General features: G+C 53.2%; 2 protein-coding genes and 1 long non-coding RNA gene across 3 annotated transcripts; 1 reads left to right on the top strand and 2 right to left on the bottom strand.

The window, feature by feature from the left end:
• Nucleotides 1–707: 707 nt before the first annotated feature.
• On the bottom strand, nucleotides 708–7,622 carry Gatd3 (glutamine amidotransferase class 1 domain containing 3). Its single transcript, XM_059281571.1, has 7 exons — nucleotides 7,417–7,622; nucleotides 7,185–7,237; nucleotides 6,582–6,695; nucleotides 5,440–5,559; nucleotides 2,699–2,791; nucleotides 1,674–1,830; nucleotides 708–950 (listed from the first exon to the last, which is right to left on the bottom strand). The coding sequence occupies exons 1-7, from the start codon at nucleotides 7,549–7,551 to the stop codon at nucleotides 822–824; spliced, it is 801 nt and encodes a 266-aa protein (XP_059137554.1). The 5' UTR covers nucleotides 7,552–7,622; the 3' UTR covers nucleotides 708–821.
• On the top strand, nucleotides 7,208–22,281 carry LOC131926246 (uncharacterized). Its single transcript, XR_009383457.1, has 3 exons — nucleotides 7,208–7,334; nucleotides 17,899–17,967; nucleotides 20,864–22,281. It is a non-coding gene; the product is annotated as an uncharacterized LOC131926246 (long non-coding RNA).
• On the bottom strand, nucleotides 9,400–23,182 carry Pwp2 (PWP2 small subunit processome component). The gene is made up of 21 exons (XM_059281569.1): nucleotides 23,113–23,182; nucleotides 22,132–22,244; nucleotides 21,211–21,305; nucleotides 20,909–21,008; nucleotides 20,621–20,764; nucleotides 19,778–19,913; nucleotides 19,320–19,558; nucleotides 18,136–18,279; nucleotides 17,749–17,819; nucleotides 17,096–17,232; nucleotides 16,549–16,697; nucleotides 16,297–16,444; nucleotides 15,885–16,035; nucleotides 15,050–15,230; nucleotides 14,327–14,474; nucleotides 13,631–13,739; nucleotides 13,006–13,071; nucleotides 11,910–12,128; nucleotides 11,650–11,800; nucleotides 11,461–11,535; nucleotides 9,400–10,209 (listed from the first exon to the last, which is right to left on the bottom strand). Exons 1-21 carry the CDS (start codon nucleotides 23,128–23,130, stop codon nucleotides 10,032–10,034), a joined length of 2,772 nt encoding a protein of 923 aa, XP_059137552.1. The 5' UTR covers nucleotides 23,131–23,182; the 3' UTR covers nucleotides 9,400–10,031.
• Nucleotides 23,183–25,017: the final 1,835 nt, after the last annotated feature.

Raw genomic sequence — 25,017 nt, 5'->3', positions numbered from 1 at the left:
TGAGAAGTAGCAAGGGCCACTCTCTCCATGCTGTAGGCCAGAGTGTGTCATCTGTAGCAGAGTATGTGTGTGAGTGTGTGTGAGGGAGGGCTGTTATGGAATAATCTTTTTATACACTGTGAAGATGTGTCTTTGCCAAGGCCTTCTGATTGGTTTAATAAAAGAGTTGACTGACCGGTAGCTAGGCAGGAGGTATAGGCAGGATGGCCAGACAGAGGATGCTGGGAAGAAGAAGGGAGGAGTCTGGGGAGTCCCAAGCAGACAGAGAGAGAAGCAAGATGAACATGACAACTGTGTCATGTGGCAGAGGGTAGATAAGAAATATGGGTTAATTTAAGCCGGGCGGTGGTGGCGCACGCCTTTAATCCCAGCACTCGGGAGGCAGAGCCAGGCGGATCTCTGTGAGTTCAAGGCCAGCCTGGTCTACAGAGTGAGTTCCAGGAAAGGCGCAAAGCTACACAGAGAAACCCTGTCTGAAAAAACCAAAACAACAACAACAACAAAACTTAAGTACCCCAGTCCATCTGACCCAGGATTGTAGAACATAAGTGCTTCAACCAGATCCTCTGGAAAAGGTGCGCTCGGACCTTCCAATGGGAACACACAAGTGAGGCAAGCCCCCCTCCACTGAAGCCCTGCTGCTGCCTGGGGCCATGGAGGGGCTCTGAGCTTCCTGCTGGTAGAAGGAGCTGGGTCAAGCCCAGCAGAGACGGAGGCAAAGCTCCTTCTTCAGGCAGAAAGCGTCTATGCTTCTAACAGAAAGGCACTCCTGTGTCCTGGCTGAATGGAGCCCAGACAGGCCGAGTGTGGCCCAGGCAGCGTTACTTCCCTGTGAGTTCCAGCACCTTCTTCACCATAGCCCCAATGCCGTCGTGGATGTGGTGGAGCGCTGTCTCACACATGAAGGCCGGGGTCGTGACCACCTTGTTTTTCTGGTCTACATGAGCTTCGTGCGTAGATGTTAGGGAAAATGCAGCACCGGACAGGACCACAGGGAACTGTGGGGAATAGGCCTGCCTGCCCTCACTCAGCCTTGCTGCTCAGTGACATCACACTAACGAGTCTGCACCTGCTGAACCGCTGTCACCCAAGGGGAACTAGCTTCTGCCTCACAGGTACTCAAGAGGAAGAAAATGTGACAGCCTGGGGGTGGGGTGGGGTGGGGTGGGGCAATGCCGGCATGCTGACCCCACATGGGGGGTAAAACTCACCTCGGCCAGTTCCAGTTGTGGAAACTGAGGACCCACTAGAGCAAGCCAGGAGCCCCGCCCACTTCTCCCATACTGGTCCTTCTGTGGTCACCAGCAACAGCTCCTAACCCTCCAGGCCCCTGAGTCCCACCTAGCCTACACTCTTTGGAGGCCACCTATCCTTGTGGGGGCCAGGCTTCCCAGCTATGTGCTCCAGGCTGAGCAGTCTCAGTAGGTGCAGAAACGTGGATCTTCCCTGGCCACGTGTGGAGCTAGCGTTCCACCAGCCTGCCTAGGGCATACCAAGCTAGCTCCACCCCATGACACTGGCTGGCCCTGTCTCTTGCCCAGGGGTTCCCTTGATGTAAGCCCAGCAAATATAATTCCTGTAGAGGCTGTCTGCCACGGGCACCCTAAACAACCAAATGAATGGGACCTAATGTGCTACCTGACACCACACTGACCAGCTGCCACAAAGGATATGGTCACACCCTTCACACAGTGCTTGGCACCCAGGGCTTTGATGGCTTCTGCAGTTCCAGCATAAGGCCACTTGCCACCTTCCTCTTGCTCGTGGCCCACGGTGACCTCGACACCTTTGATCACTTTGGCAGCGAGAACAGGTGCGATGCAGCATAAGCTGAAAGGTTGAAGAAGCTGTGTCAGCCCAGGGGGCCCACTGAGAGGGAGGACTGACAACAGTCTGGTCCCCAGACGGGGCGGCGTGGGAGTCGTCAGGCATCAGGACTTGAGCAGCCTGGGCAGAGATGGCTATGAGGGAGGCTGAGGGGTCTGGGAAGCCAAACTCTACACTGCCATCTGGCTGTCCACTGTCTAGATCAGCGGTTTTCAACGGGGGTGGGGGTGGGGGTGGAACGACCCTTTCATAGGGGCCACATATCAGATCTCCTGCATATCAGATATTTACATGACAATTCATAACAGTAACAGAACTGCAGTTATGAAGTAACAGTGAACGTAAGTTTATGCTTGAGGGTCACCATAACATGAGGAACTGTGTTAAAGGGTCGCAGCGTTAGGAAGGTTGAGAACCACTGGTCTAGAGTGTCTAGCATAGGTAACAGCCCTACATGACCTCATGACCCTGACAAGTGAGCTGCCCTGGCTGGACATGGTGGCATGAGTGATAATCCCAGCACTCAGGAGGCAGATGGATCTCTGTGAGTTCAAGGCCAGCCTGGTCTGTACAGTGAGTTCCAGGCCAGTCAAAGATATATAGCAAGACTCAAATCAAACAAAAAAAAGGTGAGCTGCCCTGACACACAGGAGGTGGGCAGCTGTGCCTGGTGACCATGGGCTGGGCTCACGTGGCTGCCCCACCCAGGGGCCAATCCCACCTCCACTGCACCCACCACACTCCCATGCCATCACTCCTCACAGGCCGCCGCTGGCCTTACTGGGTTCCAGTGCTGGTGGAGCTGCCACGGCATGAGCTGGCACGACAAAACCCTGCCATCCACCCTCTTGAACCTCAGTGTATCACCTACCCGATGGGCTTCCTGGCCCCATGGAACTCCTTCAGGACACGCTCTACTTCCTTGTTAACCTTACAGTCCTTCCCGTCCACGGCAAACGTGCTCCTGCCATGAGGAAGAGGCTTTGCTCAGGAGTGTCCCCACAATCTCTGAGTGGCCCCCTGGACACCAGAGGAGCTGCCCACAGTGTGGCCACATGCCAGGTGGACAGCCTGCTATCACACTGAGTGCACAGCTGCGGATCTAGCTTCTCATTCACCAGCCAGCACGGTGGAAGGCAAGAGGTGGGTGGCGAGTCTGTGACCGCACTCTGCCTTCAGAATCCAGGGGCAGCAACAAAAACAAAACCTCAAAAAGAGGGTTCCAGACAAAGAAACACAATTAGCCTAGGAGTAGCAGCCATTAGCACACTGACAGTGAGTGACATGAACAAGCGCCCCTGTTCTTCCTGGGAGTATAATGGCCAAAGGCGGCTGAGCAGTTCGGGAGTTACTACAATACCCCGAGAGATGGCCACCTGGCAGAGCCTAGAATTTCACATGTGTGTGCACCTTTGTGCCAGAACACAGCTTCCGGGCCCTCCAGTGCTGTGGCCTGGAGATCTGGCTCTGAGGGACCAGGCTCACCATCAGGTGTTACTTCTGTTAGCCAAACTCACCAAATCTTTCCACCCTTTAAACTCTTATCCCCCCCCCTTCTCTCTCTCTCTCTCTCTCTCTCTCTCTCTCTCACACACACACACACACACACACACACACACACACACACACACACACGCCCTTTTAGGACGCTGTGAAAAACAAGCAAGGCTACAGGTTACAAGTCACCTGAGCCACCGGGCTGACTAGTAACAGGACGCACAGCACCTTGGCCACCATGTGGAGGAGTCTACATCACTGTTGAACAGTTCTCAACTCGGCAGCAGACCACAGATAAGTACATCAGGCAAAGCAAGAACAAGCCCCTCCCACGCTGCTGGCAGCGATGAACACACCCATATACTTGGGGCTTCTCTAGAAGGCACACAAGGATGGCAGCGGTGCCTGGAACCACTGGATTCCCATCGTGAGCCTGACACTACTCACTTGCCCTGACACACGTGCACACACGAAGTCCATCACTTTTCATGTCGAAGGCTAATAAGCCAGCCACCCATGACCTCATACAAGCTGAGCCTCAGTCACCTTTCACCCACATGGGCCCACTAAGGGTTAGCCACCTGCTGCCACACATGCGTGCTGCATTTCAACGACAGCTGCAGCCACCATCTAGCATGGCGGTCTCATGGGTTCAAGAGCAGCGTCAACGAGGGCCTGCCACTCTTCTGCAAAGGTCAGGAAGACTGAAGATGGCAGCTACCTCACGGGCTAGTGGGCTCAGACACAGGTACAGAGGCTCACAGACTCCTCAAGTCACATGGAGACTCAACACCAAGAACCTCACGTGCTCCCGAGCCCACACTCCTAAGTGAACAAGACGGACCAGCTATGCCGGCAGACATGGCTTCTAGACAATCTTCCACGAGGCAGGAGTTGACAGGTGGAAGTCATGAACACAGCTCAGCTTTCCAAGAAACAGTGGTTCAGGTAGAAGGGGGAAAACCCCAGGGACACCCATGCCCTGCCATGCTGTTGTGAGGATGGGGCACACAGGCCCTCGGTTAGGGCTGGTTTCAGGACAGAGGGGGTGGGTGCTACCAAAGAGACTGGAGGTGTGCAGAACCTGGAGAAAGGGACATTTTGATGGCCCAACCAAGCAGTCAGAGGGTTCAGATTAAGAAAGCTGCATTGGTGACACTTCAGAGCATGAAGCCCTGTGTCCTTCCCTTCTGGAAGCAGGACACCCAGTGAAACACCTGGGGATACTGCAGAGCCTGCTCGAGGCTCTCCCTGACAACCAGCCGGGTGGCCACCTCTCAGACAGGGTCATGCTGAGGCTAGAAGCACAAAGACTTCCATGAATGCTCAAGAAAGAACCAACGGGAGCTGTGGAGAAGAGGACCCCAATGCAGAGGCTGTCACCTTCAATTTATTTGCTATTTCCCACAGCAACAGCAGCTCATATAGCAAAGCACAAAATGTTTTGTCTTTCCTGTTGCCACAGAGTGGAAGAGGGTGTCCTGCTTACTGCTCTACTGCTGTGAAGAGATGCTGTGAGCAGAGCAACTTAGATAAGAAGGCATGTTTATAGTTTCAGAGTGCTAGTCCACGACCATCATGGCAGGAAGCATGGCAGCAGGCATGCATGCACTGGAACAGTAGCTAAGAGCTTACATCTGGTCTGCAAGCTGGGGGCAGAGAGAGAGAGTGAGACAGACAGACAGACAGACAGTCAGAGACTGAGACTAGGTGGACCTGGTGTGGACTTTTGAAATCTCAAGGCCCACTCCCCAGTGATACACATCCTCCAACAACACCACACCTCCTAATCCTTCCAAAACTGTTCCACCAAATAGGGACCAAGCATTCAAACATAAGAGCCTATGGCCATTGTCATTCAAACCACCACAGAAGGAGGACAGCTCTGTGTGAGAACTGGCACTTGCAAGGACAAGCAAGCAGAGTTTGCTGAGACCTGACTCACAGCATGGAGGTCAGTAGACTGCCCAGCCCACCTGGACAGCTTCCAGGCACTGGAGTGCTCCAAGGAAGAAGCCAAGAACACCCCGCTGGGCTTGCCAAAGTGTCCCCAGTCCACCCCTTGTAAAAGAGTAGACACAAGTGTGGTCTAGACCCTTACACTTGGGAACGTACAGGTTTTTGGCAGCTCCAAAGCCTCCAGGGAATATGGCGGCATCATGGTTGGCAGCATTGAGCTGGGCCAGGTTGGTGATCTTGCCTCGGGCAATCCTTGCTGATTCTGCCAAAACATTCCTGGAAAGAGCACAGATGATACAAAGGATTAGTGTGTAAGCAGGGCCAGGACACAGGCACCACTGGGGACTCATCTTGAACACGGCTCACAGTCAGAAATGAGCATGCTCACACGTGGAGACCAGTGCTTCCCAATGAGCACATCCAGGCAACATCTGGAGACAGTGACAGAATTCTAGTGCCCTACAAAAACAACAAGCCTTGCAGGCTGGCCCCAGGATCAACACAAGGATACCCAAAATCTGGGGTCAGTAGGAACTGGAGGCCCAGCAAGTATGCACAGCAGACAGAATCCAGTGCTCCTCACCAGAATGGTTGTCTAGGAAACTACTTTTAAGGATGCCTGAAGCCACCTGAACATCAGACACAGCAGGAAGTTACTGCTACCTTATCTAGGTTGGTATAACAGAGGAGGAGGAGCAGATTCAGGGACCAGGGTCCTGGACTGAGAAGGAAATGGCAGGGATCCCAACAGGCAGCCTTGGCAGTTAAAAGTTCCCCTCCCTACCCATTCATTCTCAGCCCTTAAGTCACAGCCTTCAGGGCCACCCTGTAGCCAGGCCTCAGATAAGAAATGTTGTTGTGCTGGGCATGATGGCGCATGCCTTTGATCTCAGTACTTGGGAGGAAGAGGCAGGTGAATCTCTATGAATTCAAGGCCAGACTGGTCTACATAGTGAGTTCCAGGCCTCTTAGGGCCAAACAGATCCTATCTCAAAAAAACAAAACCCAAAACTAAACAAAAAGGAAAAGGTAGCTGCAAATTAGCTAAAGAGAACACACCGCCACACAGTGACTAGGAAGAACAGACCATGACTTTACATCCAGAGGAAGTACAACAGTGGCTACTGCCATTCCCGTAACACTCACTGGGAGGTCAGAGTCACTGTGCCCATGGCAGTGTATTCCCAGAACAGCTGGATGACAGCTGCTTTGAGGGACATATGCATAACCAAGAAGGCTATATGATAGAAGCTGCATGTGGGACTAGGGGTCCTGTATGGTCCTTCCCCTACCCATACCTGCTTTCACTCTCAGAAGGCTCTCCCTTGGTGTGGTCAATCACATGCATCTGAGGGACATCAGGAGCAAAGATCTGGACCTCAGCCCCACCTCGGCTCAGGTGTACCAGGATCCTATGAAGAGAAAATCCACAAAGGTGTCACTTCTAAATGTGTCCTCCAGACTCATGCCAAGATGATTTTACAAATGAATTTTCACCAAGTGCGCGGGGAGGGGGGGGCATTCCTAATTTATAGGACACCTTGCTGCTTTTATGAAGCCATGGCGGGCTCTAAACCAGTACCTACCACTTACAGACCTCTGCAAGGTGAGGGTGGAACCAGAAGAGCATGTAGGCATGTGTGTCAAGTGGTCTCTACAATTCATTTTACCAACTGGTGAGCGGAGGCGGCTGTTCATTCAGCAAGTGTTGCATTTTGGGTTCAGGGCCCCAGGCTGCTACCAGGTACTCTGCCTTCACCCAGGGCCCGGGTGGCATCTTTTATGTCTTGCCTGTGCTAATTATGAGTTTGAACTGATCACGATGTGAACCCACTGCATTTGGTTACGCTTCTGCCTTTTAAACCAAGAGAGCGTTTACATCACAAACTTTGAGGACTTACGCAGAGGCCTCGTGGATCTCGGTTCCGTCATAGACTCCGCAGCCCGACAGCACCTGCAAGAGGAGAGGCGCTGACGAGGACGAAGGGCCCAATACGAAATCACCAAGGGGAGAGGAAGGCTGAATCCCCTCAGGGGCCCACCCTGGGAAGGTAGCGGGTCGACCTCAGTCTGCGGGGAGCGAGCAAGGGGAGGGAGTTGGCCTGGGAGCCTGTCTGGGAGCCGCGCACTCACCAACGCCACCCTGGCCCCGGGCCGCGGTGCGGAGCTGTGAAGGGCTGCGCGCTGGGAGGGAGCATGGTGGCGCCCCGAGAGCGGTGCGAGCGCAGAAAGCAGCCTCGGCGCCACCAGAGCCCTGACGACAGCCATAGCGAAGGACAGACAGCAGTGTCAGGAGAGAAGCACACGGCACAGCGTTGCTGCGTGCGCAGTTGGGCGGAGTCGCTCCTGGCCAATGGAGGAGCGCGCTGCACGCCCTTTCCCTAGAGGTGGGCGGGACCACGCCTGCGCAGTGATCGACGGAGCACAGGCGCCGCAGCGCTTCGTTCGGGAGTGGACTAGCGGCTGAGCCCGGCCGCAGAACACGCCCCGTACCCCCCCAACCCCCGACCTAAGGGACCCATAAGAGGACTGCATCTGCCCAATGACCGGCGGAAAGTGGGACACGCCCCTCCCTGGTTTTGAGAGGCAAAGGCAAGCCTGGGCAGTTGCCAGCGTAGGTTAGGACTTTCCCGTGAGTGTGCTAGTGGCCGTGTCCCCGCCTGCCTAGTGTTTGAAGGGCACTCATCTTGGAGCAGGCCACCCCGACTGCCTTCTGCAGCTCCATTCTGTGCAGTCACCAAAAATGCCCGTGAACTGATTTTAACAAAGCGAGTTCCAGGAAAGGCGTAAAACTACACAGAGAAACCCTGTCTTGAAAAACCAACCAACCAACCAACCAACCAAAAACAAAAGAGGAAGAGCTGAGCACCTGTGCTTCCCTTTTCACATTTTTATTTGTTTTCTCTGTGTAGCCCTGGCTGTCCTGGAACTCACTCTATAGACCAGGTTAGTCTCGAACTCAAAGATCTGCCTGCCTCTGCCTCCTGAGTGCTGGGATTAAAGGCGTGGTGGCTGCAGTTGATGAAAGGCTTGTTACAGTTCAGTGTCCATTGGGGTAATAACCAGACACCTTTCAAAGTTTCACTTCTCCCTTGCCACTGTGAACACTGTCAAAGGTGGCCTGGCTTCTCTCAGCTCCTGGGGGTGATCGCCAGCATAGTGTTTGGAAATCAGCTGCCGGGTGCTTCTATCTTAACATGGCAGCCCTTTCATGTTTAGGAGACACATGAAAATAGGCCTGGGGTGTATAGCATATGTAGAAGCCAGGGAGCATACAGATGTGGGCTTGGTAGCCCAACACTTATTGGGAGCCATGGCAAAGATACTCAATGGAGCCAGGCGGTGGCGGCACACACCTTTAATCCCAGCACTCAGGAGGCAGAGGCAGGTGGATCTCTGTGAATTTGAGGCCAGCCTGGTCTCCAAAGCGAGTTCCAGGAAAGGCGCAAAGCTACACAGAGAAACCCTGTCTCAACCCCCCCCCCCCCCCAAAACCTCAATGGAGTGTCAGGCAATTTGCATCTGGCTGTCCACAGGGGTGGAGATGGGCTTGGTTACCAAGGAGCAGACCTATAGGTACTCCAAAGGGTGACTGAGCCCTGGTTCTGGTATAATAATTAAACTTGTTAGAGGTGGGCGATAGCTGAAGTATGGCTCAGTAGCACTTGCCCGTCATTCCCCGAGCCCTGTTCCACATTCAGCACCACATACACAGACAAAAGTGGTAAGGCTTCATAAAATTGTATTCACTACTGTAGATGGAAATCACAGGAGGGCACTAAAACAAGCCAGGGCGGCCAGGATCCTGCCCCTGGGCAGGCAGAAGTGCCTCCCCCACTATCCCAAGCTACACACAGAAACACTGCAGGAACAGGAAACCTGGTAACACCAGGCTGAGCTCTGCTTTCTCTCCACACCCACTGTTCAAGTCTGAATGGGTTCCAGGTGACCAGGACAGTGTCAGGTCATGGCTCAGCCTGAGTGTAACAGCAATGGCTCTAAGTGCACCAGGCGTCACACAGATCAATTCTTGTAGCCTGGACACAGAGGCCAATGGTCTAGTATTCCGGCATGAGAGTTGGGACTTGTGGGTCACTTCACTGGTGGTTGACTTGGTCAACCACATGAGCAGGAAGTATCAGTAAGGCACCACTCTGGCATGAAGGGACCAACTCCTCTCAAACATAACCTGTACACACTGGCACAGATCTGTACAAGCTTCCCTGGCCAGCCTTGGGTTGTCACATACACCCTTCTGGGTCAGCCCAGCACACTTTCTGCCTTGCTCTGTCTACATATAGATATCCCGGGCCACAGGCCTGAGCAGAGAGCCACTCTGATCTACCCTGCTTACTTAAAGACAATGTCTCACCCAGGACACATTATAAACGTCAGAAACTCCAAGTTGAGAAGTGAAGTCCTCACATTAAAAAAAAAAAGCTTTTCAACCTTAAGTTGGAAAAAAAAAATTCATTCTCAGAAGTTCATATTAAAAATATAAATAACTCTGACAGGAAGTTTGCAAGTCCACACTTCTAAAAAAGCATTCTGGGCCTACAGCATACATGTGCCCACTGTATCCATCCTGGTCCTGGACCTCAAAGGCTGGCTTGCTGCCTCAGGGCAGCATGTGCAGTCTCACAGGAAGTCCCGGCTGCAGGCTCTTGAGGCCTCTGGCATCTCTCACTTCCTGGGCTCGGCACAGTGGTCCCATCTCCATCGGTCACTCAGGCTGTGAGGTGGTGGTTCTACACCAGCATTCCCTCTTCTTCCTCTTCATCTGCAGCTCTCCTGAGTAGGTGCAGACTGTCATCATCAGACGTGTCTGTGTCCTCTTCTGTGTCTAAGGGTTCCAGGGTACGTTTTACGCCCCGCTGTTTGGAAATTGCCAGAGCGTACTGGATGTTGTAGCGGTTCCAGTCACAGCTGGGGACACAGGACATTAGGTCAGCATATGCATCTCACCCTGCCAGCAGGATTAGATGCCACTGTTCCCAAAAATTATCTCCTCCTTTCTCAGGCTGATTCAGTTCCTGCTGCACCCAGTGTAGAGAAACATCTGGCTGCTCTCCTTGCTGGCCCTTCCATTACAGCCATTTACAGAGCCAGGGGGCTGACTCTCCACATTCACAGGACCTTATCTCCCAGAGCCATGGTTAAGGGCAGAACCCAGTAGAAAGGAAAAGTTGCACCTTGCACTTGTGGGTGCTATGGCCATATATACAGGGCTGCCTCACAAATCTACACAAAGCCAGTAATGCCTAAGCCTTAGCAACAATATTAGACCAGGAGCAAGGCCTGGAGGAGGAGACGGAGATGCAAGAGTCTGTGGAGTCAGGGATGCATCGGCCAGGGAAAGGCTAGCTAAGCAGACCGCCACATCCTAGCATAACCACCTCCAACACCAGCCTTCCTCCAGCCAGGCAGGAAGAAAGGGCACAAGGAGGAAGGGCTTGCTCTAGACTCAGAAGCATTGTAAAGATAATCAGGAGGACTATGGGAACCACAGTGCCCAGGTGCCAGCCTCTCTCAGGGACCCTGTATGGAGAGACTAGTAGACAGGGATATTCTAAGCCTAGCTAGGACACATGGCAATTGCTCACAGATCACCAAACCACCTGGAGGAGGAGGCTGAGGAAAGGAAGGATGGATATGGGATTGTTCTAGCTAGCACTGTCCAAATACTGTAGTTATACACTGGCATCACCACCACACCAGCGAAACCTGCACACACTGATAGATCTCAAGAATCCAGGCTGCCTGGCAATAAGACCTGTGGCCACCTCTTACTGCCCAGAGGTGATGTGTAAATCCAGGCCAGGCTGCCTGGTCCTGCAATTGTGAAGTGTCCAACCCCAGGGTGAAGGGCTCTCACTACACCTCAGGCCTGTCCCACCTCCACCTGTCCAACTGTGGCAAGTGTTCACGGTGTCCTCACTTTAACGTCAGACACACCCACGGGTAATCATCACACTCAGATCCCACTGTGAATGGCAAATGGACTCAGTTCACCCAGCAGAGAGCAAACACACGCATCTCTAACACCAGGATATTTCGGCCCAAATCAGACACCACAGGAAGCAATCTTAACCAGAACCAGCTGCTTGAGTCCTGTCCTGCCCCACCCTGCCTTATCCTACCCTGCCCTGCCCTGCCCACCAACCCCAAGGCACATACAGCTTGGAAACGTCATCCAGATGTCGCTGGAGGCCCTTCTGAAGGAACTGAACTACAGGCAGCAACTGTCCCGCCCTGAAAAGAAGATGCTGTCAGTGTGTGTGTGCCGGGAAGCTTCCCTGTGGCCATGACCAAATGGCCGGGTGACTTGACCCACAGGAGAAGAGCAAGAGGGAACCCATTCTATACCTGGACTTCAGCCGCTGTCCATGTGACATAAGTAACTTCTGGGTCCATATAAGGTAGAATTCAAGGTGCCTAGATACTTCAAAGGAGGCAGCTAAGAACTCAAGTACCTTCTCTACATACAGCTCAGGAAGGGAAGCGCTGACAACATCAACTGCAGAAAGAAGAAAAGCCGCGATCAGTTGGCAAAGAAGTTGCCAGGAAGAATGGAGACATCCGGAGCTCCCCTGTACTAGCGACCAGGGCTGGCGGTCCTGGCTTACTTTCGTCCTGTGGCACAGCCTCCAGGACCTCCTGTGCCAGTTTCCTCTCATTGAGCCGGAAGGCCATGAGGATGGCCCGGGTAAACTCCCTCTGCCGTAGTGCCTCACGGATCCGCCCAGGCGTCACACTGGTGTCCAGCTCAAATGGGTCGAAGAGCATCTGGGCATCCAGAGAGAAGATGAGGAGCCCTTCTGTGCTGGTGGCTGCCCAGCAGCGCCCTAGGGAGCAAGCAGCAAAGGGACTCCCTCAACTCTGGGAAGCTCATTTGCCCCACTTCAGAGTCGACAGACTGCTGACAGGCACTCTTCCAGGGCTGTAACTGCCCAGCCAGAGCACAGATGCCCATTGCCTTGGCTTGTCCCAGGAGTCAGCAGGCTTCCCAGAACAGGGCAGACCCATAGCCTTGAAGGCCATAGTCTGTGCTGCAGTTGCTCAAGCTGCCCACACCCAAGGTGTGCCCACACACTGGGCATAATCAACAGTGGCTCTATCTTAGAAAAACCAAGGCTACAAAATTGTGTGACAGGACAGATAGGACAGATCTGGGCCTCACGCTGTGGTTCATGGACAGCTGGTCTACCTCCCAATATGGGAAGTGGGATACGGGGTGATCATCTCCGAATGTGTCTGACACAGAATGACAACACACCATACCTCACCCTGTCCGCTCCACTAGTGCTGCAGAGCACTGGTTCAGGACCCCAGACCTTGGCTATAATAATGGAACACACAAACCTGGCAGGCCTCGGGCCTAGGCAGACCCTTGAACACGGAGGGACAGAGGAAAGGTGGGAAAGGCACTACCAATAGCTGAGGTGCTGAGACTGCCTCTGAGGAAGGACATGTGGACTGTCAGCTCCTACCCCTCCAAGAGCAGGGCTTAGGATCCCACTATAGCTCATTATGGTGTGGATGGAATTTCACAGCTGTTCACATCAAGAACCACGGTAAACATGTGGCCAGTCATTTCCTACTCACAGGACAGCAATGCCTAGAGCCTGCCAGCAGCAACACAACACTGCCCCTACCCGTGGGAACAAAGGCCCTAACACCTATCAGAATTGGCACCTGCTTATGAGGGTTACCCAGGCTCACCAGTGGGAGAGAAGCGCAGAGAAGTTACCCTGATTTCAGGTTTGAAGTGTCTAGAACTCATATCACCTGAGGAGGAAAAACAAGTGTGCTTACTTGAATGCACTTTTAGGCCAGCCTTCGGGTCCACTGTGCTGCCCAACGGCAGTCACAGGGACCTACAAAGAACAGCTTTCCCAGAGTTCAGGAGGGAAGCAGCCCTTCCAACCACTTGCCAGCAGCCCGAGAATCGTCGTAAGTGCTGTGGTCTCACGAAGCCGGCCATCAGTGCACAGGTCTGAGGGCATGAGCTCTTGAGGGCATCCACTGGCCAGCAGAGCACTCTTCTGGTTCAGAGGTCTGCCCAGCCCAGGTGGGTCTGGCTGGCCCAGGGAAAACCTCCATAAAGGTACTCCAGCTTTTCAACTCATGTGTATTGGGCCAGTCTACCTGGGACCTGGGTGGCTCCTAGCACCGAGTCTCTGGAGAAACAGATGGGGCCTTCTCCCATATGAAGCAGCCCAGGCATTGCAGGTTCCAGCCAAATGTCACAGTGCGGAAACACCGGACTCCTCACTGCAGCCTCATGGAGGGAGCAGCAGCGTCATCAAGGAAAGTGGGTGGTCGGCAGGGAAGGGCTTCTGCTCACCTTTCCTTACACCTGGCAATGGAACTGCCACGCCGTTCTCCTCCCCGGCATCTTGATCAATGAGGGCCAAATTGCCAAACTCTGTCATCTTTCTTCGGTTCAGAAACTCCTACAACAGAAGCCGCCCTCATCTCGCTCTTGCCCATGTCACCAACTGTGCCTTAACTGGCATGTGGACCCTAGCCACAGAACCTTCTTCAGAGCATGCACACATGCTCACACACAAAGACACCACAGGCCTGCTCAGAGCCCTCAGCCATATTCCTGAGGCAGACCGCGTATGAGGAGGCTTGGGGCACAGACTGGTAAACAAGGAGGGCAGATATCTAAAGGGTAGAGAGGACACAGGCCTGTAATACTGGGGCTGCACAGAGGGCCAGGGCCAGGGCCAGGCAGAAAGCTGTACCTGATCAAGACCTGCCTTTGTTCTCTGCCTTTTTTACAGGGCTCTGAAGGAGCCTCTAAACCTGAGCCAGTTTATGCCAAATGCTCCTGTCTTCCAAGCATCCTAACCAAGTGGTATCAGTACCAAAGACGGTGAAGGTGCCAGGCCCTGGGGGGTGGAGGGTCTTCTGGGCAGTCAGGCCAATACAGCCTTCCTGCTTTGCCACAGCCATAGGCTATGTGCCGACACCTTGGCCCACTCAAGGCCCACGGAGCCAAAGCACCTGCTACAAGGCCCGCACTGCTGCTTACCTCCATGGCGTCCAGAGAGAGGTTGCAGGAAAGCTCAAACCTCTTCACCAGGATCTGCTCCCGCACGTGATAGAGGCACACAAACTTGGACATGCCTCCCGCCAGAATGTTCTGCCCATCCGCAGAGTAACACAGGGTGGTGAAAGCCCTGAGTGGAAGACAGTTTCTCAAGCACCAAGCACTTGACATGTGGGCTCAAAAGTCATCTGGAGCAGGTAGGGACCCCACAGTGACACCCCAGGAAGCAAATACTTCTCACATTATTGTTGCTCAAGATTCCCTGACCAACCTCAGCAAAAAGGTAAACCTATGAACCCAAACCAGCACACACCCAGATGGCCCCATCTAACCACTGGAGACAGCCTAGAACCGGTCCAGAACTATGTGGTTCTAATCCCAAAGGGGCACAAAAAGCAGTACACGTACTAGTGGCCCTCTTGGCCTCTCTGGGACCACCACACCAGGCTAATAGCAATGGCTTGCCAAGTGGAGCACTCTTCCTGCATATGGAAAACCCAGCAAATCCACGGCGCTTCCATGTTGGGTTTGATGTGGACTTGCTTGGCTCTCAGAAGCAGCCTCTTTGCTATAGAGGCTCAGGCCCCACCTACCTCCACTAAGGATTAGGCAGTCTCAGAACGTATTTAGCAAAGAAGCTGGCCCAGGGGCCTCTGTGCCCTGTGCTGGTCGTCCCCCACTCTTGCCAGAAGAGCTGACACTCACTTGCCCTTGGCTGAATGTTTGGCTGTGATCTTGTCCAGCTCCTTCCTGCCTGTCTTGAGGTCATGCCTGCCCTCGATGGAGCCCATCTGTACAGCGTTCTCAGGGTCCCAGAAGGTGATCTGTGAGTTCAGTGTGGCCACAGCCAGCTCTGCACCATCAGGCCGAAAAGTCACAGCCAGGGCTAGAGAGAGACCAACATCAGGTCCAGGAGAGCAGGGAAGCCCAAGGTGCAAGGATACCCCTTGAGAGCAGCACCAACCCTGGAAGGCAGCCCAGCCCAGCTGGGAACAAACCAGCACTACTGGCTACCTCAGTGATGATGCAGAGGGGGCTTTGCTAAGACACACAAGTTTGACAGAAGGGCAGCCAGGCTCGAAGTGAGTCACGACCAAGATTAGCCTGAGGCAGCCTAGGGTGACAGCCTCAGGGCTGCAGTGTGCCGATGCTGCAGGTGACAGACCTAAGGCCAGATGCGGGGCAGGAAGCACACAGGTCTCCCGATAGCAGCCTGCTCTGGCCACTCCCAGGGACTCGGGTTTAGCTCTGGAAAGCAACGGGGCGCATGACAAATGCCCCAGGCTCCAGGCCTGATGCAGCCCGCCGGTGGACTAAACAACCGGTTTTCTCTGGTCACGACACCAACCTTGGGGGCTGCTTAGCTGCTGCACCTGGGGGGGGGGGGGTCTAGCATCACTCTCACCCCCCACTGAGCTCATGTCCAACACGCAACTAGGATCAAGGAAGAGGCACACTAGAGAAGATCGAGGCTGGACGGTGACAGGAGAAAAACAGCTCTGGTCCTGGGTCCTATCTGCAGAGCCCAGCCACAGCTCACCATCAGAGGTCAAAGTCAAGGTCTCTTTGGTTCTCCAACTGTCAAACATGTCCCACAGGCGCACGGTCTTGTCCCAAGAGGCACTGGCCAGGATGGACTTCATTGGGTTAAAGCAGAGACCACTGATGGGCCCCTCATGGCCAGACAGAACCTACAGAGGCAGAGGTGGGAAGGGCTGGGGTGCTGATGCAGGCTGTAATGAGGGAGTGCGGGAAGCCCCGAAAGGCCAGGCTGAACCCTCTGTCATCAACTGCTGCTGCTGCTTGTTCCATGGAGGTCTGTGCCTGGCTCTGCACCCAGGTCCGAAGCCCAGCCCCTGCACTGCTTTTGCAAGGCAGAAAGAAGTGACAGCCCTGCCCACCTGCCACCCAGCGCCTTAAGTCCACGGTCCAGGGGACCAGATTGCTCTTACATCAAGAAGCCTGCCTGTCTGCATGGACCACACAAAGATCTCGAAGGAGTCCTGCGCCCCTGCAGAGACGATTTCTCCACTTGAATCAACAGCCACACAGGAGAACTGTGTGGGGCGTGGGGACGTGAAGGTGCGGAAATTCCGGTACCTGAACAAAAACAAGGTCAAGGTAGACTCCAACACACACTTGCACCTCTTGAGTGCTTGTCCACACAGGAACTGGAGCCCTCGTGCCTGGAGGGTGGAACTCACCTGTGAAGGTCAAAGGCTCTCACGGTTCCATCCGAGGAGGAGGTGACAATGACATAGCCCGTGGCGGTGAAGGTCACACCAGTGACCCCGCTGGAGTGCTCCGTAAAAGTAACAAAGCAGAAGCCACTGAGGGTGTTCCATACCTTAACCTATAGTGGGAGCGTACGGAGCCATGAATACAGCCACCCCAGACCCTGTCCACGCAGCCTCACACACAGGCATAGCGGCTACACCAGGTGATGGCTAGAGAGGCCACCTGCCTCCCACGGCTCCCGTCACCTGAGTGGAGACTGACGGCATGTGTGCAGGCCAATGGGAGCTTTAGCCTGAGGCAGGCCCAGCAAGCGCCTGCCACTTCAGATGCTGGCCACTGGCACTGTTACAGTCAGAGTCAGAAACAGGGACACTTGGACTCCCTCCATGCAAAGTCCACTAAATGGTTAAAGTCATTTAGGGGCCCATTGGGGCTGTTAAACCCGAGAAATCAAGGCCAAACCTCCACCCACCTGGCCTACCCACAGCTCAGCCCAATGAAGCCAGTACCCACCTTGCCATCGTCCCCACCAGTGACGATATACTGCCCATCAGGGGAGTAGGCCAGGGATACCATGCTGTTGAAGTGGCCTTGCTGCTTGAGCACATAGGATTCACTCTGCCATTCCCACACCAGCAGCTGGCCCAGGCCTGTGGGTACAGGAAAGCTGAGGTACTGTCTGGACACCTACCCCTAGCCTCTGCACACAGGATGGGACAGGGTATCCCCAACTACTCCTGCAACGCAGTCAGCTGGGTCTGGGCTCACCTTGAGTATTCATTAAGAGCATAGGCCTAAGGCAGCCCAGGGCATGGGAAGTGGTCCCACTATCTGCAGCCGGCAGGTGGCTGGACTGGCGCAGAGGGCAGGTCCAGGACTGCTAGGCAGGGATATGGGCACCTGCTGCAGGCCAAGACCAAGGGGCCATTGAAGGACTGACATTTAAGTATGAGCATGGGTCTCAGAAAAGCAATAATCTGTAGCCTTCAGTGACTGTCCTGCCACACACCCCATCTAGAACGGCTGTGGTTCTACTCCCCAGGGGAGCTGGTGTCTACTACAGAATGTACAGCGTGGCACTCTGGGGCCTCACAAGGCCCAGTCTTGCTTCACTGGGCTCTTAGCAAGGCTCAACTTTAGCTCGTCTTTAGGGCAGGGAAACCAACCTGAGCAGCCAAAGGCGATCCAGTCCCCAGAGCTGTTGATGGCAACCGAAGCAACCCTCTGATCGGAGATACTGGGTAGACGAGAGCATAGGGAGGGAGGGTGAAGAGAAGTGGGCACCCTGTCCACTGCTGCACCCTCTCCCCCTGCAGGAGCTCAGGTCCCCACACACTGGCACCTGCCTGCAGTCACTTGAGGAACTAGCACTTAACACTCCCGAGGTAAGAACGGAATGAAAAGACCCAAGGACAGAATGGACCCCCATGCCCCAGACTGACACCTGTGGCTGGAGCAGGGGGCGCAAAGGTTGGTGGGAAGCTGCTCTGCACACAAACTCACCCTGGGCCTCACTGCACATGTACAGAAGCATCCCAGTGAGCCAGACTCACCTCAGGGAATGGATGAGGTTGAACTCTGGGAGCTCATGCAGATGGAAGACTCCAGACGCAAAACCTGTGACCAAGAGATGAATCTTCTTATGGTACGCAGCGGCTGTCAGGTTGTTAAAGTCTCCTTCTTTATTCAAGAAGTACCTGGATCAACAGACAGAGGGACAAGGGCTCTGTCCCCAAGCTCAGGGTGGGTCTGCGTCTCCACTCTCACCCAGAAGCCTGGGACAGAGGCCCACGGGGAGCAGGGTGTGCAGCCAGACCCACTGTCTCCTAGCACACCTGCCTTCTCTAGCGGCTCCTTTCTGCATGTGAAGGACCATGGAAGCACCCCTACGTTTGGGGAAGGCGACTTGTTTCCTGAGTCTTCGTCACAGGTCCCACCCAGCCCTTTCCTTACTGCCCACAGACAGACTCCTTCCTTCTGCACTGGCACCTGCCCACAAGCACAGTGGATGCTCTCCCACTAGGATGAGGCCAAGCACACCCCATCCTGGTCTATGTCCTGACTCTACTGGGACATCCTGAGACTTCACAGAGACATTAAGTCCATCCAGACCTCCTCTTCCACCTCTGTCTGACATATTAGAGTAGCTCTTTCCCATCCTGGACATTTTCATCTTCCAGTTCAGATGCCATGATGGTCCTGTCCTTCTCTACCTTGGACAGTGGCTCCCATCCAATGCCAGGTGTCTTCAAAACAGAACTGACATGACTATTCCTTTGCCCATAGCCCCACTATATTGCCACTGTCACATCACATGGCCAAACAATCCCCCCATACCTCTCAAATGGAAACCTGGTGATATGTTCCCAGGGCCAAGACCAGAGCCCAGCACATAGTGAGTGCCAAATAAGTGAAGAGAATGGTAAAGGCTGGAACAGCCACAACAGGGCAGGCTGCGGTGAAGTATGGCTACCCCAGCTATTAATTCTGCTCTCAGGTGACCATGACCAGCCTTTGTATATGACATCAGTCTCCTCAGGCCTACCTCCCCTCCTGCCAGACTATGAGGCAGTAGGTCCTCTAGTCTTTGGGACAGGGTCTTACATCTAATACTTAAGGACCCCAATCCAGGCTCACACACTCAAGGGCTTGTTCTCTGGACCTAGGTTTAGGTCCTCCCCAGTAAAGTCCCCACTTGAGGAGTATAGACCTGGAATACTCAGCCCTGGAGACCTACTTGGCCAGCCGTGAGTACTTCACTTTCCCAGCCTTCTCCTGCTCGGCTGGCATGGCCTTCCCTCGGATGGTGGTTTCTCGATTCCCCTCCTCTTCATCCTCCTCCTCCTCCTCCTCTTCTTTCTTCTCCCTCTGAAGTAGGTCTGCCTTCCAGCCCCTAGGGGCTTTCAGCTTCAGGCCCTCAGGGGGTGTGTCACACTGCCACACACACAGGGCTCCATCTTGGCTGAGTGAGTACAGCTATAAGAGAAGCACCTGGGCTGGAAACAGACCACTCATCTGATGCCCAGGCCCTTGTATCAGGTGCCCCCTCCAGTTTAGCTTTTGGATTACAGCTCCACCAAGGGCCATCTGACCAGGGCAGTGGCCAGGGATAATCCTGAAAGATCCCCAAGAAACCTAGAGGCAGCCTCACAGAGGCTTAGACTGCCAAGCTAGGCAGGCAAGGGACGTACGTACATCTAGACTGTTGGATTCAAAGAAGCAGGCCACAATGGCATCCTTGTGTCCACCCAGGGCATAGTAGATGAGGTTGTCCCAGCGTTCAGCTCCAAACACCCAGGTGGACATGTCTTTGCTTCCAACCACAAAGCACCTGGGACAGAGACACTTTCTCAGAGCCCACGACAGTGCTGCTCCTCTTGTGGCCACACAGTCATAAGCCCCTGCTTCTCTCCGAAGGAAAACTTGGAGACCACGGATGCCCTGTAAGGGGCTTAAAGGACAACTCAGCCTATGACTGTGGGTCTTTCTGGGAATGGGAGCTGCTGCCTTCCACCCTAGATGTCTGTTAACTACACAGTCACATGCATGGGACGGGCTTGCTGCTGTGCAGAGGCAGCACCCTGCGGCAGGGCACTGACAACGCAGTCTCGGCTCTGTGCTTGCTGGAGGTCTGGACAGTGTGCAGGAACAAGAGAGATCCTGTGACTGCCACCAACGTCTCCCTAGCACCCAAGACAAGCCCAAAACCCACAGATGACTTCAGGGTAAGGACAATCAGACAGTGTATGAGGCAGGAACCAGTCCTCGGGAGCTGGCTTGGGTCTTGACAAACTGAATGGGAACTCTTGTTTCTACAAAGATCTGCATTCTATTAGGAGGTTTACAGTGGCAAAGAAGAGAAGAAGGAATACTGTAGCCCTCACTTAGAGCCAGGAGCTCAGTCTACTACTGGCTCCTCAGCTGGAGGCTACACCTAACCAGAAGAAGGCACATGCACAGTTTAAAATGCAGCCATGGCTTATAGAAGGAAACTGCACTCTCCAGGGACACATGGCCCAAGGTGCCCCCCAGCCTCACTTGGAGTCATCTGTCCAGTCGATGCACGTAGTCTCATCATAGGGCCCAAAATAGGTTTTGTCCAGAACAAATGCATTGAATTCTCGCTTCTTTCCGGGGGCATGGTACATCTGAGCAATGTTGCCCTTAGTAACAACAAATTTTCTGCAGAAAGAAGAAACAGGGTCACAGGTGATATGAGGGGGGCATATGATATGACATGAGCTGACCCAAGACCAGTGCCCTGTATCCTGCTCTTTACAGAGTGGTACCCACAGCAACATCCAGCCAGGAGACTGATGCTCTTACCTGCCATCAGGGGAGAAGGAGATGCTGTGCACGGAGCCTTTGAAGTGAAAGTGGTGTAGCACCGACCTGCAGACCAGGCTGACTAGCAGAGCGTCGCCCCCTGGAAGAGGCCACAGTGAGACCATGGCCACCTGACCCCAGATGCAGCACATCTGCACTGAAGTGCAGGAAGCTGTGGTGTATGGGACATGGGTTTCCCGGACCCACGCTATAGAGTTGAGCTTGGCTGTGGTGATGCCCTTGTCACACAGCACAACGGACACAGGGCCACCCCAGTGCCGACCCACACTAAGATTGATTACCTTCGTCAACGATGATTGCAAGGCGACCATCTGGAGACAGCCCCACACACTTGATGTTGTACTTAGTCGCCAGGGGCAACGTATCTGATCTGTTGCTGAGAAACACAAACACCCCAGTGCACAGTTGGTCTCGTGCTCTCGGACAGGGGAGATGGCTAGACTAAGAAGATACTATTTAAAGAAACAGCGACATAGAAGACCTGACTAGACTCTATAATGTCATTCCCCGAGTCATCACCAACAGGCAGAGCAGGTTCCACTGCTGCCCCATCTGTCACAGTCTGGAAACAGAGGCCCAGAGCTAGCCAACCAACTGATGAAACAGCACAGAGAGCACAGCGGCCTGAAAAATTGAAGGCTCTTGCCCAGGCTACCCAGGGTCAGCCCACAGCCTCTCAGACAATCCAGGATGGGGTAGAGTTATTCCCAGCCAGACAGGAAGTGGGTAGCACATTTGTTGGGACTCACAAAGCTAAACCTGACCTCAAGCTGCCAAGCTGCCCATTCTAGATCTGATCATCTGAGTAGGGAAGCCAGGAACCATCAGGGCTACTGAGCAAGGGTCCAGGGCAGCCTGAACTCTCCAAACCACTTGGCCTCAGGTCCTCAGAGGCTTCTTCCCGATAGTAAGTGCTCACCTTTGAGATAACCCTCCTACCTGCCACCACCTCCATAGAAGAGGTAGGGTCCCTTGCCAGGCACTAGCTGAAAGGCACATGACTTTTCCTTTCCCTTTAAGGGTAGTGTGGGTATCCTAGACACTAAAAGGAAGACTGGATATCCCCACAGGCAACTCTACCATGACCAGTGGCCTCCTAAATCCAGTAGCCCTGCAAGCCACAAGGAGGAAGGCTCAGAGGACGGCTAGCCTTCATGTGCAGGCTCTAACTGTCATTGCTAACATTGCTTCTCCATACTTACTTTTTAAGGTCAAACACAGTGACTCTATTTCCCACAGGGCTGATAACAGAATTTCCATCGCATGTGAAATTTAAGTTTCCACACCGATAAACTGTACCCAACAAGTTCGAGAACTGCAAAGAGAATGAAGTCGTCTTAACACAAAGAAAACAGTGTCAACTCTCTGAAATGGTGACATCTGGGCAGAGGTGGCAAAGTGCCTGACCCCTAGGCAGGACAGGAGCCCAACCTAATTCTCAGGAGCCCAGGGTTCCCACTAAGGGTAAGAAACTCCCAAAGAAGGAGGCATTTGCCAGGCACAGAAGGACAGGCATAAGATCCCCATTCCAAGAGAAGCTAGTCAATGAACAGGGCTCCAGAAGGTGCTCACCACACCAATGCTATGCATCAGCACCCATTCAATTATCAAATGCAAGCATCGACATCCAGCAGACACAGCTCAATGCAGACACCTGGACCTTGTGTTTTATGTCCAATATGAAGAGAAATGGCACATAGGCAATCAATTAGACTGATGTCCGAACACAGCAGCCCAGGAGTGCAGTCAGGTAGCTGATTAGAGGGACTGCCTGGACTGAAACCTTGGCAGGACTCAGCCAGGCCAGGGCCTGGGTTGTAGGTGGACAGCTATGCAACGATGTAGCAATAGGCAGAGCTTGGCTCCTAAGAGGTGTGACAAGCTCAAGGCTTGTCGAGACTGCTCCTAGGGCTGGCGGCTCTGGAGAGAGCTAGCTGTGGCTTGAGGTTTGGTGTTAAGGGCCTTTCAGCAGCCACTGCTGCACTGTCTGACAGGATGAGTGAGGACAAGGCTGAGACCCACTCTGGAGGGAACCGGGGCTTCAGTGTGACTGGGAAAGGAAAAGGAGCAACAGCTTGCGATGGGCCGACCCACCAGAGCTTCCACAGGCAGACTTCACTATCTCCCGCGTCCGCCGAGCTTTCGCTCGCCCTCCCGCTGCCCCCGCCCAGGCCGCTGCTCACCCGGTAAGCGAACTTCATCCTGCATCCACACGTGCGGTACCTGTCCTGAGCTACTTCCGGAATCCGAACTACCTCCGGCGCGCAGAACACGCACTTCCGGGGCGGGACCACGACCACAGCGGCCGGAGAAGCCCCGCCCCCTCCTCGTCGCCAGCCCGCACTACGCAGGCTCAGAGAGACCAGTAGAACCATGGAGAACCAAGCTTATGTCTGGGTCGCGCTGCGCAGCTGCTGCGAGCTCCCGGGTAGGAACTATGAAAGCCGGCAGATCACCGCACACTCGACTGTGCCCGAGCCATCGCAAAAGAACCAAGTTCAAACGGACTTTCTTCTTAAAATGTGTACTTTTAGAATTTTAATGCTTACACTTTTAAACGATCTTTGTACAGTGGCTTTACTCTGACATATTACAGAATACTGTGAAGATAGAACCAACTCCTTTATGTCAAGGTCAGCCTTCACCTTTCCTAGCCCGAGTCCCAGAGAACAGCTGCCAGCTGTCTTACAAAGAAGGGTCTTCCTGAGAAATAAAATTTTTTTTTTTTTTTTTTTTTTTTTTTTTTTTTTTTTTTTTTTTTGGTTTTTCGAGACAGGGTTTCTCTGTGTAGCTTTGCGCCTTTTCCTGGAACTCACTTGGTAGCCCAGGCTGGCCTCGAACTCACAGAGATCCGCCTGGCTCTGCCTCCCTTTTAAAGTCACGTAGGGCTTATTTTAAGCATCATGGTTGAAGGGAATCACACTGATCTTCCCAGTTCTTTCATAAAAAGTAGCATAATTTTGTGTTTTTAGATAAAACTTGGCATGTTTAATTTCATTTTAAAATTTAACTTTTTTTTTTTTTTTTTTTGATTTTTCGAGACAGGGGTTCTCTGTGTAGCTCTGCGCCTTTCCTGGAACTCACTCTGTAGCCCAGGCAGGCCTCGAACTCACAGAGACCTGCCTGCCTCTGCCTCCCAAGTGCTGGGATTAAAGGCGTGCACCACCACCGCCCGGCTTTAACCTTGTTTTAAACCCTAAAGAAAAAGCCAAGTTATCTCCTCTTCATAAGATTTCTATTCTTGTCTGAAACTTGCAGGCACCCACTCTAGGCTGCACAATGGAGCTGTAGGCAGGAGACATTAAATACAATTCCCACATTAGATCAGAAGTTACAGTCCTTCCAATCACAGGAGACTCCAAGAAATTATCAACGATTATAACTGACTTTCTTTCCTGCTGCCTGTAGCTACACGCAGTACCAGCTGTCTGTAAACGCTGGTGTTCTTGCTTCTGAGACACACTCCCTCCCTATCTGGCTTCACAATGTCTAACATCTGCTACATCTTCACCAAACTAGCCTATCTCACACATACCCTTACAACAGAATCCAGTGACAGTCTCCTAGCTCCTCTACAAATAGAAGGATGACTTTGGGTGATATCTCCCATCTTGAAAACACACACATGTAATTTCTGGGTAGCTAGAGGGGAGAAAAAAAAAATCCCTTGACAGATTTAATTTCATCCTGTTTCCAGACTGACAGAACTACCATCAACATTTTAGATTTCCTGTTGTTTTGTTCTAAATATATGTAATTACAAATCTCCAGAGAACTCAGAAATATGAAAGCCAAGGCGTGGTAAAAGCAGACTTCGACTCCACTCTAAAGATGAGCAGTACACCACACATGAAGAGGGAGATCTAACAGCGCCAGGCGGAAGCTTTTCTGAAGGAGCAAGTCTCAGAGACCTCCTCATACACAGACTTTGACATCTGCAGGGCAACTCTCAAGTTTTACAGCAAACAGATTTCAGAGGGCTATAAACATCCAGTAAGTATGAAAGTTCTAGTTTGCATAACTAGCTTGCCCAAGTTTATTAGTTTTAAACTTCAATAAAGTAAGTTTCAATAAATATTTATTTTCGG

The sequence above is a fragment of the Peromyscus eremicus genome, chromosome 16_21 (assembly GCF_949786415.1).
Source record: "Peromyscus eremicus chromosome 16_21, PerEre_H2_v1, whole genome shotgun sequence".
NCBI lineage: Eukaryota > Metazoa > Chordata > Mammalia > Rodentia > Cricetidae > Peromyscus > Peromyscus eremicus.
This window is presented reverse-complemented; position numbering and strand designations above follow the sequence as displayed.